This window comes from Calidris pugnax, unplaced genomic scaffold (genome assembly GCF_001431845.1).
Source record: "Calidris pugnax isolate Ruff unplaced genomic scaffold, ASM143184v1 scaffold13, whole genome shotgun sequence".
Classification (NCBI taxonomy): Eukaryota; Metazoa; Chordata; class Aves; order Charadriiformes; family Scolopacidae; genus Calidris; species Calidris pugnax.
Window position 1 is genome coordinate 13553355 of NW_015090810.1, and position 16346 is coordinate 13569700.

The following is a 16346-nucleotide window of genomic DNA, read 5'->3' on the forward strand; positions in this document are numbered from 1 at the left end:
TGATCTTTTTTTTGGTGCTAATTATATAAAATATGGTCATACAGTTACAAAATAGCTGATACTCAAACGTTTTCATAGAAACAAAGAGTTTGAGATCTTTTTTATGGTAGCAGTTCTGTTCTGTGAATTGTTTTGACTTTTGCTGTCTTCAGACTTTCACTCTAGTGTGATAGTACTTAGTCTTCATTCTCTTTCCATGACCTCTGGTTTCATAAGTGTAAGCAACGCTGAATTATTAATTCCGTCTTTTAAAATTAGATTACCAATATTGTATTCACATGAAGAAAACCACAATGAGTTTGTACCCTGGATTGTTTGGTTTTCCCTGTATGTATTGGTGAGGGTCAGTGAGGTTGGGAATATTTAGTCAAGGACTTTTTTCATCATAGAAATCTTATGTTAGAACATCTCCCTCTTGCAGCAGAGCAGATTTATACCTGCTCAGAATCTCCTAAACCCTGAAATTGGGAAGCAGTAAGGTATGCCATGTTGACATAAAGATCTTTTTCTTCAAAGTTTAGAAAAATAGAGGACACTACTATGGTGGTCAGTGAACGGGGCAGGAGGGTACTATAGATCGTTATGGGTCCCTTCCAACTTGAGATATCCTATGATTCTATGATAAATGTAACATTTGCAAGCAATAATAAATAGGGAATTGAGAATACATTAGGTCAGTGGTGCATTGATTCGGTTAAATTGCTTCTAGCTTTTTTTTGGCAGAAAAAAGAAGTGCAAAGCGAAAAGCGTATCTAGTGGTAATAATTAGCCTTTAAAGAAATATATTGTGTTGGATCAACTTTTATGTATCTACATTGCAAAAATTATTACAGAAGAAGATGTATTACCATATAATCTTTTAACCAAGATGTTGACTCTTTTTTGTATGTAATTCTTTCAAAAATCCTTGATTAATAATGGGTACCCTGAAATATGTAAATGAAACATTAGTACTATTTTGTTCAAGTATACAGATTGGAAGGTCAAACAGCAGTGAACAAAGCATAGAATACTATAAATTCTAACATCCTTTTTCTTCCTTCTGATAGAGTAACTTCCTGCAGAATTTTTTGTCTCTTTCATTACCAAAAGGAAGTCATAAAAATCCTGGTAATATGTCTACACTTTGGCTAAAGCTGCTACTGAATGTATCTTTTGGAGAAGATGGACAGCAGATGATCATGAAGATAAATGGGTTTTTAGACCAGATCGTGGAAATGTGTAACTACAAACACAAGAGCAGCCAACACCTAGCACTTCTCATTCTACATAACATATGTTTTAGTACAACTAATAAACCAAAAATATTAGCTAATGGTAAGTATCTAAAGGGTATACAAGCTATTGTACACTGAAAATATTTTGTGTTCCAGAATACCAAATTTTCATTGCAATTTGGCTTACTGACCAAGAACTCAATATTGCTGTTTAGAAAATCTTTTTCATTAAAATTATTTTAATAGAAGTAATTATAAAACATATATTTTGGCAGAAAAGCAATTAAAATAGGAATATATAGCAAAAAAAAAAGGCAAATAATTTTTTAAAAAATCAAGATTTATCATGAGACTGATCATTTGAATATAGTAGCACATGAATGAAAGGATTTTTGCAGTTTTCTTAAACAGCTAATTTTTCAGGGGGCAGGGAGAGTTTAAAAAAAAATATTTCTACCATGGAAGTTCCTGTCTTTCAGTTGGAGAAAATCTTATTAGCTCCTGCAAGTCATGGATGCTGAGACAAACTATTTTGTATTTTTTTCATGTGCAGAAAACATTATGGTAATGAAAAAGTCATGATCATGGCACATATATTTCACGTAACAACATGCACAGAACTTTTTTCTCCGTTGTTAGTAAAAGGCATGTTTCTTTCCCTGATTTAATTGCACAGAGAATGCTTCTGTCTTATAACTGTTATAAGTTCTCAGCAGGTTTTCCATAGTGTCCATGCTTTTACTTTTTTTTTCCCCAAGATGCTGATTTGCTGCCTTAATTAAACATGCATTATTCAGTTACATAATCTGTGATGTTTTTATTATGAAGTGAACAAGCAAACTTGAAGAGTCTCACTTCAGAGCAAGGCTAGGAAATTCAGGCACCTACAGTGGGGTGGCAAATATTTCTCATTTGTTACAAATCATCTACATAATAAGTACTAAGGAAAATAGAAACATCTTAATTTCTATCCTGATGTGGCTCAAAATGTGGCTACTGGGAGTTATCAAAGAGTTTCATGGCTTAGTCCTTATGCATAGCTGATGGGTGGCTGTACATAACTGTTTTATACTGATGGCTTAATTTTTTAACAGGGCTTGATTTTGTTTTGCTATATTCTTTTTAACACTTCTTCCAATGTAGACTGCCAATTTCATGAGCATATTTAAATGTAATTAATCTGATTAGAAAGTTTCTGTAATTCATCTGCCATGCCAATACGTTTCATAGAAATGAGTGTACTCCAAGGATCAAAATACTGAGAATTGTAAATATATTTGTGGGCTTTTGTTGATATTTTCTAGATGAGGTTTTTTTTCCATTTTTTTCATTAGATAAGGCGATTGCAGTACTGTCTGGCTGTTTGGAAAGTGATAGTTGTGCTGTTCAGAGAATAGGAGCAGCTGCACTTTGGGCTTTGCTTCACAACTATCAGAAGGTTAGTATTTGAGAAATACTTGAAAAAATGTATTGTTAATTTTATTACACTATGAACAATACAGTAACCTTTAAGTAAATAAAGTTTACAGCAGCAGTTCCATTTTATTATTTTAATCACACAGTTGATCAGGCTAGAAGGTTAACAACATGGTGAGGGAGCAGCTTCCCCTCTGGTTTGTGACTGCTTATATAAATGCAATCTGTATGATGATGCAGTCATATGCTAATTCAAAAATTCCTGCATCTTATGTTCTGCTGAATTATCGTCATTTTCTAAACTTTGCTGTTAAAGTGTGAACGTGTGGGGAAGAAAGTAAAGTCATTGTGCTTTGTTTGTGTGTGCTGCAGGCAAAAGTGACTTTGAAGAATCCATCAATAAGGAGAAGAATAGATGAGGCGTATTCTTTAGTGAAGAAAGGTAAATCTTAGCTCCAATTAATGCCAATTCCGTATTTTTCCATCAGATAGATCATTAACACATTTCAGTTTACATCATCACAAAAATTTTTATTGTGCTGCAAGTTTTTGAAAGGATACTTTTGTCTCTAAAATAACGAGTAAAGCATAATATGCTTTATGGTTAGGCATCTTATAAATACAGATATAGATTAACAAATTATAAATAAGACCTCAGGTAATTGCTGATCGTAAGAATAGGTCTGATGGTGCTTGCAGCAGATTGCTTTCTTTGCAGTACGCTTTAATTTTTGCAGTACGTGTTAATTTTTAAATTAAGTGATAAGAAAAATTGTTCATTTAGCATTGACTTCGCTTAACAGTGCTCAACCTTACTGTGTTCAGTCACACAGAGAAGGGATCAGAACAGATCACAGTGCTGGTCTTAAAATACCGTACCATGAATTAGCTGGCTCTCTCAAAGCTTGAGGTTTTTTGTTCAAGTAGCTGAATATAACTATCATTTGAATAGCTTTTATGTGATAGGTTGTTATATTCAGCTCAAGAACGTTAACTTTGAAAGATGTTCAAACACTGGTCTGTAGCTGGAGTTTCAGTAGCTAATAATGGGTCTATTGGTTGTTACTCACATCAAGACTCCAATCTTGCAAAAACATGCAAATATTTCATTTTAAGCCAGTGAGTTTTCCAACTGATTTTAATTGCCGTATAGATGTACTCAAATAGGTTTATCAGTTGAGGGGCTTACAATACCAAGTTCCAGTAGTTATTTTGCACAACAGAATTGCCACAAAATTTCTGCCTACATTGAACATTGTTTGTCAGGATCCTAATAAGGAGATGTATTTTTTGCTAGAATTCTTCCTGTACTGTCATCCAAATCCATTGATTTTGTCAACATACTGTTACTGTTCTTTACCAAGTCAACCATTAAAAATAACACAATGCAACATTTCATAAACTGATAGTGTGATAATAAATAGTTTGTATTGTTCTTTATAGCATAACTGCCACTGATAAGAAACTTTTCAAAATATTATGTTGAATCAACAAGGCAGATATATGCATCTTTTATAGACTAGCACCATGTAGCTTTGATCCCTATTTATTTATGTACTACTTTAGATTGATTTTTAATTCAATAAACATTTAGATTTCAAAATGCTAAGTATGAAACATTTATTCAACTGTAATTTTTACAGTTTACAGTCATGTGAAATTTTCATCTATGTTTTCCTGCATTAAGGCTCTCAAGTAGCCTACCCTATTAAAGCTTTTATCACTTTACAGTGGTAATTGTGCTAAAATGATAGATTGTTCTTCTGAGTTCAAGTAAGGGAATTTTTCAACATGTATATTGTTATTTTTCACTTCCTGCTTTCCTCCTCCTACCCAAGGAGAAGTTTTGGCAGGAACAAGGCATGACCTCATTGTAACACAGCATAATCAAAAGGCACTTTTCACTTTATTCATTACAACTAAGTAGGGGCTTGGAATGCTGTTAAAAAACCTAGCCTTTAAAAACAACAACAACAACAAAAATCCACCCAAACAAAAAACCCCAGACTTTACAACATTAGTACTTGATTTACTACCTGTAATGTAGAGGTTAAGATCATAAAATAGCACGAATTCTAGCAATGTGTTTGATGTGATCTTTAAAAAATCATTTTGTATTAATAATCAACTAGAAGTTCAAATCTTGTTTTTTCTTCCTTTTAGCTACTCCGCAGCCAGAAGATGAGCTACATGCCTACTATTTAAAATGCTTAGAGAATATAGTGCAGCTTCTTGATTCTTAATGATCGTCAGAGGACTTCTCAAATTGAAATTGGACAGCTGATTCAATGGCAGCCTGAAATTTAAAGGAAACACTTCTAATTCGCGGATTCATGGCAGCAGCATACATGCTGTGAAAGAAATTTATGAAGGCTTTGAGGAAGGAGTTCATCACTTTGAACCAAAGAAATTGCACTAAATTGTGGTTCACCACTAAATAAGTGGTTCAAACTATTTGTACTGTAATCCCAATGGGAAATTATAACGATGCTACTATGTAAAGTATGTACACAGAAGAAGGAATGTACAGAAGGATGTGAAAAATCAGTAATTTTCTTAAATTATGCATTGGAATTGTTACTGTAAAGTGTTAGAATTGCTGGTTTGGATTGGTCTTAATAAAGGTATTTTAAACTGAGATCACCATTTGTTGTCAGTGGATTGTAATTTTAATGTTGTGGGTGTGCACAGTGCATACTGAAAATGCTGGCAGTCATGGTGTGTTGTATCTGCTAAGTGTAGAACAGCAAAACCATGTTTTATTTTTTAAGGGGTTTTCAGTTCAAACTGCTGCATTTTTTTAAAGATGCTAGCAATCGAAAAGAGCTCTCAACTACTGATATTACAGGTAGCAGTTATGTTAATATATCAGTTTATTCAGGATGTGAGATATGTGCATCAGGTTTAGTTACAACATCTTAGAAAATATTTGAGCCACAATCTGTTGGTTTCCAATTTATAAACACTTCAGATCTTTTCCTTGAAGTAGAAGCCAGTCTGTTACCCAGGCCTGTTTTCTTTGAACTACTCCCATGTAACTATTGTAAGCTTTTCAGTATTCTCTGCTAAATGAGTTTGAGAGAGCAATATTTAAACATTGATGACTAAACACACGACAGTCTTACTGAATGTGCTTCTGAAATATCCAGCAGGGTGTTTAAATTTCCCTCAACGCATACAGTTTTATGTTATGGCAGGGACAGATGAAAGTGAGAAAATTGCATCATAGCATCATTATGGTTGGAAGGGACCTGTAAGACCATCAGGTCCAACTGTTAACCTAGCACTGCCAAGTTACTACTGAACCGTGTCCCTCAGCACCACATCTACACATCTTTTAAATGCCTCCAGAGATGGTGACTCAAGCACTTCACTGGGTAGCATATTCCAGTGCTTGACAACTCTTTCAGTGAAGATTTTTTTCCTAATATCCAATCTAAAAAAAGAAAAAGGGAAGCAAAACTTGGGTAGCACCTCTAAAGAGTTGTAGCAAGGCCGTATTTACCTGTAATTAGCCTTTTCTTGCTAACCAGGTGGTGAAAGCATTTTCCACTGACAAAGAAGGTTTGTTTGTTTAACGATGCTTGTACATAATGTGTGACTTGATATTACTCAGTTGACCTAAGTGTGATGCTTATAGAGGCTGGATAAATCTTTACTAGAAATGTACTAATCGGCTAACCTCCCAATCCTCCACCAAACGAAAAGCAAGGAATAGACCACCAGAGCCTGATTCTGTTCCTTTAGATAAGTTGCATAATTATTGTAACTTGCGAAGCGGTTGTTAAATGCTGTCATGCTCGTCCCATAGTGTTGCAGAAGAGGAAGCTGCAGGGCAGCACGCTCCGCAGCACACAGCTCTGCAAGTCAGCCATTGCTGCCTGGGCTTGGTGCGGGGTTTCTTCCCCTCACACTAGCAAGTGCCAGTTCTCCACAGGGACTTATCTTTCAGCATACTCAGCCCTGATGATTTCTCTCATAAATCAGGTTGTATGTCAAAATGCGGATTGTTTACCGGTTTGCTTTCTTTTTCAGAGACACAAAAAAAATGGCAGCACTCAATGCCAAATTAATCCCGATGGAAGTAACCACTCTGCAAGGACAGCAAGAGCTCTTTCAACGTGTAGAAATACACATGGATCTAGCGAGGTGAAATAAGGCTGCATAGTTGGAGGACTTCATTAAATGCAAGTGCCATATAATAAGAACATAGAAGAACTGGATGCTTGATTTATATTAAACATTTCTGGTTTACTGAGCTATACGAATTCTTGAAGAAATTATTCATATTGAAAAATACAGATAAATTACTAATACTTTTGTTATTACAATAAGCCTTAGTGCAAGTGCTGTGTTTATGCCAAAATGAGCATAGATCTAACCACTATTTTTTCAGTATTTTGTAACATTTTATAATTGTGGGAAGCAACTGTAGTGATAGCATAAGTAAATACTTCTGTTTGGTGTTGCTCCTCAGGAAAACAAACAAAAAAAATTTTAGCCTCTAAGGGTATGTAGATCAAATTTCTACATTGATTTTGTGTACAAAGTTAAAACTTTTCTCCTTCGAGATTAAGGCAAGAGAAAATTATTTATTCACAGGACAGCACTTTCTTCATCACCTCTTCCCTCAAAAATTGAGGACACACCGCAGCTGCATCCTGTCTCCCTGCACGTTAATAAAGAGGTGGGTTATAAAATGTAAATGACCCTATAATTTCTGTTTGCTGGCACTTGGACTAGCACAATTAGCCTCACAATTGCCTTTAGTCTTAACAGTTTTCATGGAAAAAAATTAAAATATTGAGACCTCATTCACAGTTAAACTTAATTTCAGAATTTTGGAGATAAATGTGTTTTCAAGGGTGTGGTATTTATCATGTTTTGATTTTCAAAGAAAATTAAATCCTAAAATACCTTCAAATTTTAAGAGCTGTAAAATAATTTCTTATCCTACAGAGGAAAGTATAATTAAGGTGGGGATGGATTAGCTGAACAGACTATAGAATTTAAGAGGTAATATTCGGCATGCATCTAGTTTCTCTAATAAAAAGCATGGCCATTCAAGCTAGGAGTTTCTTGAAACACAATTACCGTTTGTACTATCTGCAGATATATTATGCTCTTACTTCATTGCTTTATCTTTTATGATAAGCTTGCAATCAAGAAAGAAGTTATTTTAAATTCAGAAGAGTTAGATGCATAAAATCCACTACAAAAGAAGCTTTCAAATTTTTCAAGACTGATGCTTCATCTATTGCATGTTCAAAACTTTCAAAGAAATAATTTTCACTTGAGTGGTAAAAAATTGTGGAACTGTGGATTAAACTTAAATCATTTAGTTTTGATTGTGTGTGTGTGTTTATGCAAATAGAGACCTTAAGTAATGACTTGCTGATGAATTTTTCAAACCTTTGTCAAGCCTACTTGAACGTTCTCAGGAAAAGAATTAATTTATGAGAAAGGTGCTATTTTCTTTGCATTTCCAGCAATTTAGAGCTATGGATTCTCCTCACTCAGACATAGCAACTACACAGCCCCTGGTGGAGTTTTTCATTGGTTCCTCTCCATATCAAACTTGCAAATTACAGGCTTCTGGCTTCAGTGGAATTACGGAGTAGTACCGGCCAGACTGAGGAGGCGAATTTTCTATACTGAGATTTTGGCACAGCTTTATATAAGGATTTCCTGTCACAGCAAAATAGAATCTACATGACAGCTTCTCAAGTCCGACTGTCCTTCACAGAAGGGTTTTACTGTCTTCTAGGGGTTAAAAAAAAAATTAAAAAAAAATTGGTTATCAGACAGCTGAAGATTGCTCGCCTCTAGGGAGTTTAGGGACACTCCACAGTTTACTTGAGGTTTCTTCTGGTTGTAAAAAAAAAATGTCATCCCTTAAAATCTTTCTCCCAGATGGCCTCTTAGAGTCATCATTTACAGCTGCACCGCTGTGAGAGCAGCCATATTACTATTACTTTAGAAGAAATTGTGGGAAATATAATTTCACCTCAGTCCTTTTTAGTTCATCTTTTGGCTTCTTGGCCACGCTGTAGATAATGTGTGTTCTTCACCTGTTGCCTCCTCCTCATCTTTTGGTTATTACCTGACGTCACTCAGCCACTCTGTATGGCCCCTGGGCACTCCCAAGAGCTGGTTAGTCACCCTGTTGTGTAGCTCGGAAGGGTTTGGCCCCATGGATGAGGGTCAGTCTGTGTCCTATGGTCAGTGCTGGCTACCCTTGGGCATGTTTTATTTTTATAACTGGTGGTTTATATGTTGAAGATTAACAGTAGGAGTTTTACAATTCAGTTTGACATTCAGCTGCATGTTTTCCCTGCCGACCCTATCTCAAACACCACAAAATTTTCAAGAAAAAATTGTACAGTGTGAATGCTGGTCTCATTTTCACTGGAAGAGGAGATTCCTACAGCACCTGCTTTCCTACATCCAAAATGGGAGTGTCGGTCTATTGGATTTACAGCAAATCAGCATGCTCAGGTTCACAAACACACTCATTCTTCAAGAACACATGGACCAATTCTGGATGCTCAATCGGGATCTTATGTTGTTATTCTGGGCAGCCTGTTCCAGTGCTCTGTCACCATCATCGTAAAGAAGTTTTTCCTCATATTTGAGTGGAACTTCCCATGTTCCAGCTTGTGCCCGTTGCCCCTCGTCCTATTGCTGGAAACATTGAAAAGAGTCTGGCTCCATCATCCTTCAACCCACCCTTTAGGTACTTGTAAACATAGATAAGGTCACCCCTCAGCCTTTTCTTCTCCAGGTTGAAGAGCCCCAGCTCTTTGAGCCTTTCAAAGATCCTGGTCTTTAGTGTTCAGTTGATGTGTGCAGGTGTTTGCTGAGCAGAAATGTAATTTTAATAGAAATCAATACTGCATATGATTATATAATTTCATTCAAAATTGAAATGTTGGGAGGCAGTTGGGAGTTTAAAAAGTTTTTAATAAATACATGACTAAGCTGTTTGGAAACAAGCTCATTTTTTGTTCCACAAAATATTTACATTTCCTTTCCACTTCAGCTGAAAATAATCTACTTTATAAAGAAGTGTCATGAGACTCATAAATAGACTTTTGATTAATATTAATTATCAATATTTTTATGGGGTTTATTTTTAGATATTTTTAAGATGTTTATGCTTTTTCAGAGGTTTCTAATCCATTTTGAGTAACTTCAGTGCCAGGGTTTTCTGCTTCTATTCTGCTTCTATTCTTTTGCTTTGGATTACTGACACACTATTGCCTACATTTTAGATCCAACTTTATTTAGGGTGTAAAAATGTAAATTTTTCTGGACAGCAATTTAATCAGATACATGAATCTTGAATTTCATATGGCATTTCTAATTCTTTTCAATATGAACAATTATGCCATTTAAATTATCAGCCATTATTATCACACTAATTTGAAATATAATGTTGATTTTTAAAATTAAATTATAGAACATTTCAATATTTCTTGTTTTATTTAAAAGTACATGCATTATTACATTTTTTTTTTAATTTTTCTAAGTAACATCTGTTCTTTCTTCACTTTCCTAAAGTTAAGACCAACATTCATGTGATTTTCTTGAAATCTCTGAGGTTAACAGTAATTCTTGCTACCAAACCCAACTGATGATTTTCAGGAAGCTAGCAGGTATCTATCTGTTGGTTTGTGGTTTTACAAAGGATGGGTGATGCACGCAAGCCCCTTTTGGTATTTTCAACCTGTCAGTCAGAAATATGCTTCTGCAAAAAAGCTGAAAACTTTTCTAACCTTGCTCCCCTCATTTGCAAATCCAGTGCAAGAAATTATCACATTAAATAATTGTGGCAAATATTTGTCACAAGTTAGGATGTTTTAGTAATATTAAATTATGCATATTAACAATGGTGCAATGTCCAAAGTACTTTACCCAAATGTATGTGTTTTAGCCTGTAAGCACGATTTCTTTGCTTATGTTAGAATACTTGTTTAATAAGAATTTTGTGCCAAGAACAGCACAAAAAGAAGTAAAGACCAAAAAAAATTAATTTATATAAATGAAAAGGCTCACAGAAAACTTAGGAGGAAAATGGGGGGTTTTTTTGTTTGCATGTGAAGTAAAATTCTCAATCAGCCAGGCAGGACTGATTAAGTCAAATCAGGTTCTTACCGGCAATAAAGAGTACATCTGAACAGAAAGCAATATTTATCCGGATGTACTTTCTGTAAGAGCTTTTGCTTCTTACTGGCAGATAAAACTTAGGTTTTGTTTTCCTTCTTTTTCCATAGGAAAAGTGCTTCTAAAACCAACACGAAGTGTAGGATAGCATGACACAAGAAACATCACTAGTGAGTTGAATGTTTGAAGCATTTGAAGCTGTCAGAATACAGGCTGCCCATTCCCAGTGCTTCGTGTAGATAATATAAGATTTTGTTCACTGGAATAAGTAATATACATGACTTTTTCACTGGTGTCCCCCATCTTTCTTTAAAGAGGCAGTTTTACAAATGCTTTCCAATTGAGAATATTTCCAGAAAACTGACCTGGAGTTGAAATACATATGAGACTATCAGCAGCAAGTAACGCCTTTTAAAACTAAGTATTTTCTCTTCTCACTCCTTCAGTATTTTCCTTCTCACTCCTGTAGCAACGCTGGGCTTGGCAGAGACAGAGGAGAATGGGAGAGAGAGGGGATATCCCCACTGCCTGTGGCCCAGTACCTTACACATTCCTGGAGTCAGAGGATCACTTGTGTCCTTGGTTTAGATTCAGGAGTAATAAACATGTGTTTTTAAAAACTGGCTAGCCAATTTAGATGGGGTCTGCTCACTCAGTTTAACAAGAAGATAATGTCTCCTGGGTTTAATTTCCTGTGTTAGATCTGCATCACAGGCTGCTACTCACTCCCGAGACCAGTTAGTATGGCTTAGTGCCAATCATTAAACCAAATGTTAAACTAAAATTTGAACAATATTGAGAGAAAAAAACCTGCAACACAACATCAAAAAATCAAAACAAAAAAACTCTTCAAAAGCTCTTTACAGAGAATATATATGTCAACATCTAGGTGAGCTGAGAAAGATGCACTCTCAACTGAGGCAACGGCACCCAACATGCTCGCATCACATCAGCAGCGCTCATCACATAAATCCAAACTTAGGCTGTTGTAGAAAAGTTCAAAGTGCTTCCACTTCAAAAGTGGATTTCACCAAGTCAGAAAGGGGAAAATTGTCTTTTCTCTTGGTTGTCATTCCAGGACTCTGTTTAATTGAGGATTTGCAGAGAACTGTTTTCCCATCACTGTGGCAGCTGGAGTGTGACTCACTCCTCCTTCTCAGCTGGAGTTTTTCTTGCCCAACGGGGGATTTTTCCAGAAAGGTGTCTTCCAGAGATGAATAACTGCACCCAAGTAAAAACTGTGAGTTGCTTCCAATTAAAGCTACTTTATCTGAATTACTGAACCTGGAATTTGGTGAATCCTGAGGCTACGCGCAGGCTTTGCTGCCTTTATGATTCTATTCTCTGCAGTTTGAAAGTTTTGCATAAATGGCAAATAACCCTGAAGTTTCAAGGGTTAACACAAGCTTCTCCTGCAAGTAGAAGCAGTGCCACTGGAATGCACAATTTTTCTGAAGCTTTTGGTGTGATTTTTACTCTGTTTATGTAAATTAAGACACCAGCTGCTCCTTAATCCCCAGCTCTGGAGACTCTTCCTTAGGCCCTTTGGTGTGGTTGCTTCACGCCTGCAAGATGTACAGTTTCCAGCATTAAAAATACACTTTAAAAAGGAATATTAAATACACCTGCATGCTGGTTTCTGACCTAATAAAAATGCTACACTTGAGTGAAAAATCTTGCGTTCCCTGAAGTTACTGTGCAATAACTAAAGGTCTGTAAAGCACTACTACAAAAATGTGTAATAATACGTGAGAAGGAGCGGACCATTTGGTAGGAGGTCACCAGAAGCTGGAGCAGCCCGCGGGTGAAGGCTCTGAGGTTTCAGGGGCACTATGAGGTCTGTGCCTGCCTCTGCATCTCGGGGCTTGCCCTCCCACCATGTCTGCTCCCTGTGCTGGGGGGGGACACGATGAAGTCAGCAACCAAAGGGCAGCCAAAATAGCAAGAGTTATTTGAAAGTGAGCAGTGATGTTCAGTGTAAAACTAATGATGGTTTCCAAAAAAATCTTTCCTTACTGGTTTTTTTTTTTAATTATTTAATAGTTATAGGAAAAAAAACTATTTCTGCTCACTTTGGGTATTTGTTGACAGTAATTGCCTATTGCATTGTTTCCATTTATTGCATTTTTCACACATCAACAGGGAAAAAAACCACCCTGATTTAAATAAAGTAACTATTTTTATGCAGTTTTAAGTGGCCAAATGACTGAGACCAGAAAAAAGCCTTTGAATAGTATTTTTAAAGCTGACTTTCTTAGTGATTGGAAGTTTGTATCCTATAAGAATAAAAACAGGAAAAAAAATGTCAGACAGCAATAGATTGCAAGGGTTTGTATTCTTCCATTGGTATTATTCAGAGTCTGTATGTTGTTAAACATGCAGTTTAATGTTGTGGGTTTTATCTGGTGTGCATTTAAAAACATTTCATGACAGAACAATGAACATGGATAACAATTGTTATGGATGTAACAGCAATTGATTTTAAGAAGCCAAGGACCATAAAAATTAATAGAAAAATCTAACTTTAGGTGATGTTGGATTCGGTCCCAGCAGGCAAAATGTTATTGTATTCACTAGGGAACACAGCAGGAATTGAGGTCAAAATGTAATCACCCAGAATGTAGCTCTTCAGGGTGGATTATTTTATTCTCCCTCTGAACTGAAACATCTCTTAATGGTAATAAATCTCCTTATCCTGTGCTGGGACTGCAGTTGCAATAATATACCAGAATAAAGATTCTTAACAGCCTACACACTTTCTCATATGACTGTTTAAAATATTCTGTGTTTTCTCCTCAACATGATGGCATAAATTTATTTTCAGTTAGAGGTAAAATGACCAATTGGAAACAGTGGTAGGTGACAAGTGCTAAACCAAGGGTTTACTTTGGCGGTTCTATATTTCTCATCCTTAAAGCATCCCCATTCTGCCATCTCCTACAGTCTGATAACAGTTCTTTTGGGGTTTAGTTAGAATTCTTCATTCTTTTCCTCTGATTTTACAGGGACTGGCATGGTCTATTTTATAATTGCAGATAGTTGGATGCTGACCAGCAGAGGATGAAATGGTGCACAAGCCCACCACCAACTTCTGTCTCAGACAAACTCTGACTAGCTCACCCATCTGTGAAGCCAGGCTGGCTACCTCATGGGGCAGTGAGTAGTTTTGTGCTTCTGTCCTCTCTTGTGATTGGTGCATCTTATTGCTACATTCTAAAGGAGTTAATTTCTTTGTACAGAAGTCTCCCCGCAGAAGAAGCAAAATCTGTGTTTTGGTGAAGTCACTGGAAATGCCTTACTCTGTAACTAACAAAGCTAATGATAAGTTTTGTTTGTTTCATTTTGTTTCATTTCATTTCTTGGATTTTTCATGGGATATATCAGTGCACCAAACATGACAGCCTTTTTCAAATACAGCATAAGGTCATATTAGTGTCAGAAATGTCTGTTAGCAGAAGTAATTAACACTGTCAAAATTTTTTTAGAAAAGCAGGCTGAGAACTGTTTAAGATGCTTTTGATGCTACCCATCATATACAAAGACTAGGTAATATCAGAATGACAGGAAATCTTTATCTTTGTTCTCAGAATTTATTCACTATTTGATGAATTGTCAGCTGCCACATTCTGTATATTTATATATATGTATGTTTTTTTAAGCAATAGAATTTCTGCTTAAGTGAAAGGGGGACACATATATATTCATCTCAGGCTTAGTAGAAAATACAGTTGATTCACTTGTGGAGAAAAAAAAAAAAGCCCATTGAGACTGAAACTTAACACTCAGGAAATATCATTTGCCATCATCTGCAACAGAAACAACAAAAAACTGCACAGAAAGCTCTCAATCCCAGGAATCCAAGGATAAAAAACCAGCTTTCATTTTATGCTTTGAAAAATAATCAAACAAAAAATACTAATGCTGTATATCCAGGTTTCACATCACAAAATATAGTCTGTAATGTATACAAATGCTACTGCAAGGAAGGTGATAAATGCCATTTTAACCTTGGAGATCTTGATCCAGGCTATTAGCTTGAAGAACTCGAAACCTGAAGTTGTATGGTTGACAGTCCAGTGTGTGTGTGAGCAGCCCTCTCCTTTAGCTCTTTAAGAACGAACTGCCTGCAAAACCAAGGTCTCTGGTTATTTCTGATCAACCTAAATTCAGTCAACCAACAGTTTAAAATTATCCTAGCAAGGTTTGCTTCAGATTATCTGTTTAAATTCTTGCCTGTCTGATGCATCAGATTATTCTGGTAAGCCTTGAAGCACTCGCACACATCATACACCCAGATCATTACTTTTTAAAAAAATCTCTTTCATGTAAATAAAGAAATACTGCCATTTTTAACTTTGGATTGTTGAAAATGGTTTATATTATTTCAAAAAGGCAGGGTCTTCACACATTATTTCAAGTAAGAGGAATTGAATCCAACCAGAAAAATAAAAGCATAATATTTTTAATTGATAGCAGAATCAATATGTTAGGATAGCTGTGTTAGAACAGCTGATAAGCCTTTTTTGAGCAGCTAAGCTACTTTATCGGCATTTTATGATTCCTGTAGATCACACACATAATTAAAAAAAATCTGTCAGAGACCAGTGCCTCTTGTTATGAACACATAATGAAACAAAAAACTTATGCAGTCACAATAACTAAATTAAAAAAATAAATCCTCGTAAAATAACTTGTGATGATACTGTAATGGGTGCTCTGAAGCCCATAGATGTAATTAAACTTTCAGGTTCTTAGAAAACTATGGACATGGTTGCAGGCTAAATTTTGGAAAATGAAGAAAAATCTGTGATATTCCTTCTGAAACTGAAGAGAATAATTGAGAATATGACTCACCACTGCTTTATGTCAGTATAAATATAATTTATTTTCTTGGAACTACATTAGCATAAAACAGACGTAGTATGTTGTAGTGAATCAGGCAGAAGTTTATGGTACAATTATGCTATTTCTACTAAAACAAATGATTGCAGCAGATATTCCTTCTTTCCATTAATTTACAATTGGCTGATACCTTTATTGAAAAAGTTTTACTGTTCTTTTTGCCTTTCCTAAACAAATGAACTTCTGTAAAGCAATGGTGTGCTCAAGAAACATCTGTTCTAGACTTCAGTACAAAAAGAATTTTTACTTGAGAAATTGCTATGTATCAGTATATGGGGCTGTAGAGTTAAAAAAAAACAAAAACAAAACCTCCAAAACCAACAGATTACCTTAATTCATTACAATAGAAAAGAATCTTATTTTTTCTCTATCTTTTGTTGATTCTTTCATTTCATAACATATGTAAAGATTTGTTAGGAGATAACTGGTTTTACATAGTTTCTTTGTCCTTCTTAATCCCCCTTTCCAAGGTCATAGAGTGGGGAGAGCTTAATCCATTATTGATTTAAAACTTTACTAGCAAATATTTTTTTGTTTTCCATTTTGAAAATCTTTAAGCAATGTACTTCAGTTTGTTCTGAAGTATGCTCCTTCTGAGGGGCAGTTTGAATGGCTGGGTTGGTACCTCTTAGAACATTTTAAAAA

General features: G+C 35.5%; 1 protein-coding gene across 1 annotated transcript in view; it reads left to right on the top strand.

Annotated features, from left to right (window-relative positions):
• The window catches only part of RTTN (rotatin), an 82398-nt gene extending 77127 nt beyond the window's left edge, over positions 1–5271 (top strand). Inside the window, exons 46-49 of the mRNA XM_014938445.1 lie at positions 1050–1317; positions 2552–2655; positions 3006–3075; positions 4797–5271. Of these exons, the coding sequence (XP_014793931.1) occupies positions 1050–1317; positions 2552–2655; positions 3006–3075; positions 4797–4876 (522 nt within the window). The 3' untranslated portion in view covers positions 4877–5271. The remainder of the gene's footprint in view (positions 1–1049; positions 1318–2551; positions 2656–3005; positions 3076–4796) is intronic.
• Positions 5272–16346: the final 11075 nt, after the last annotated feature.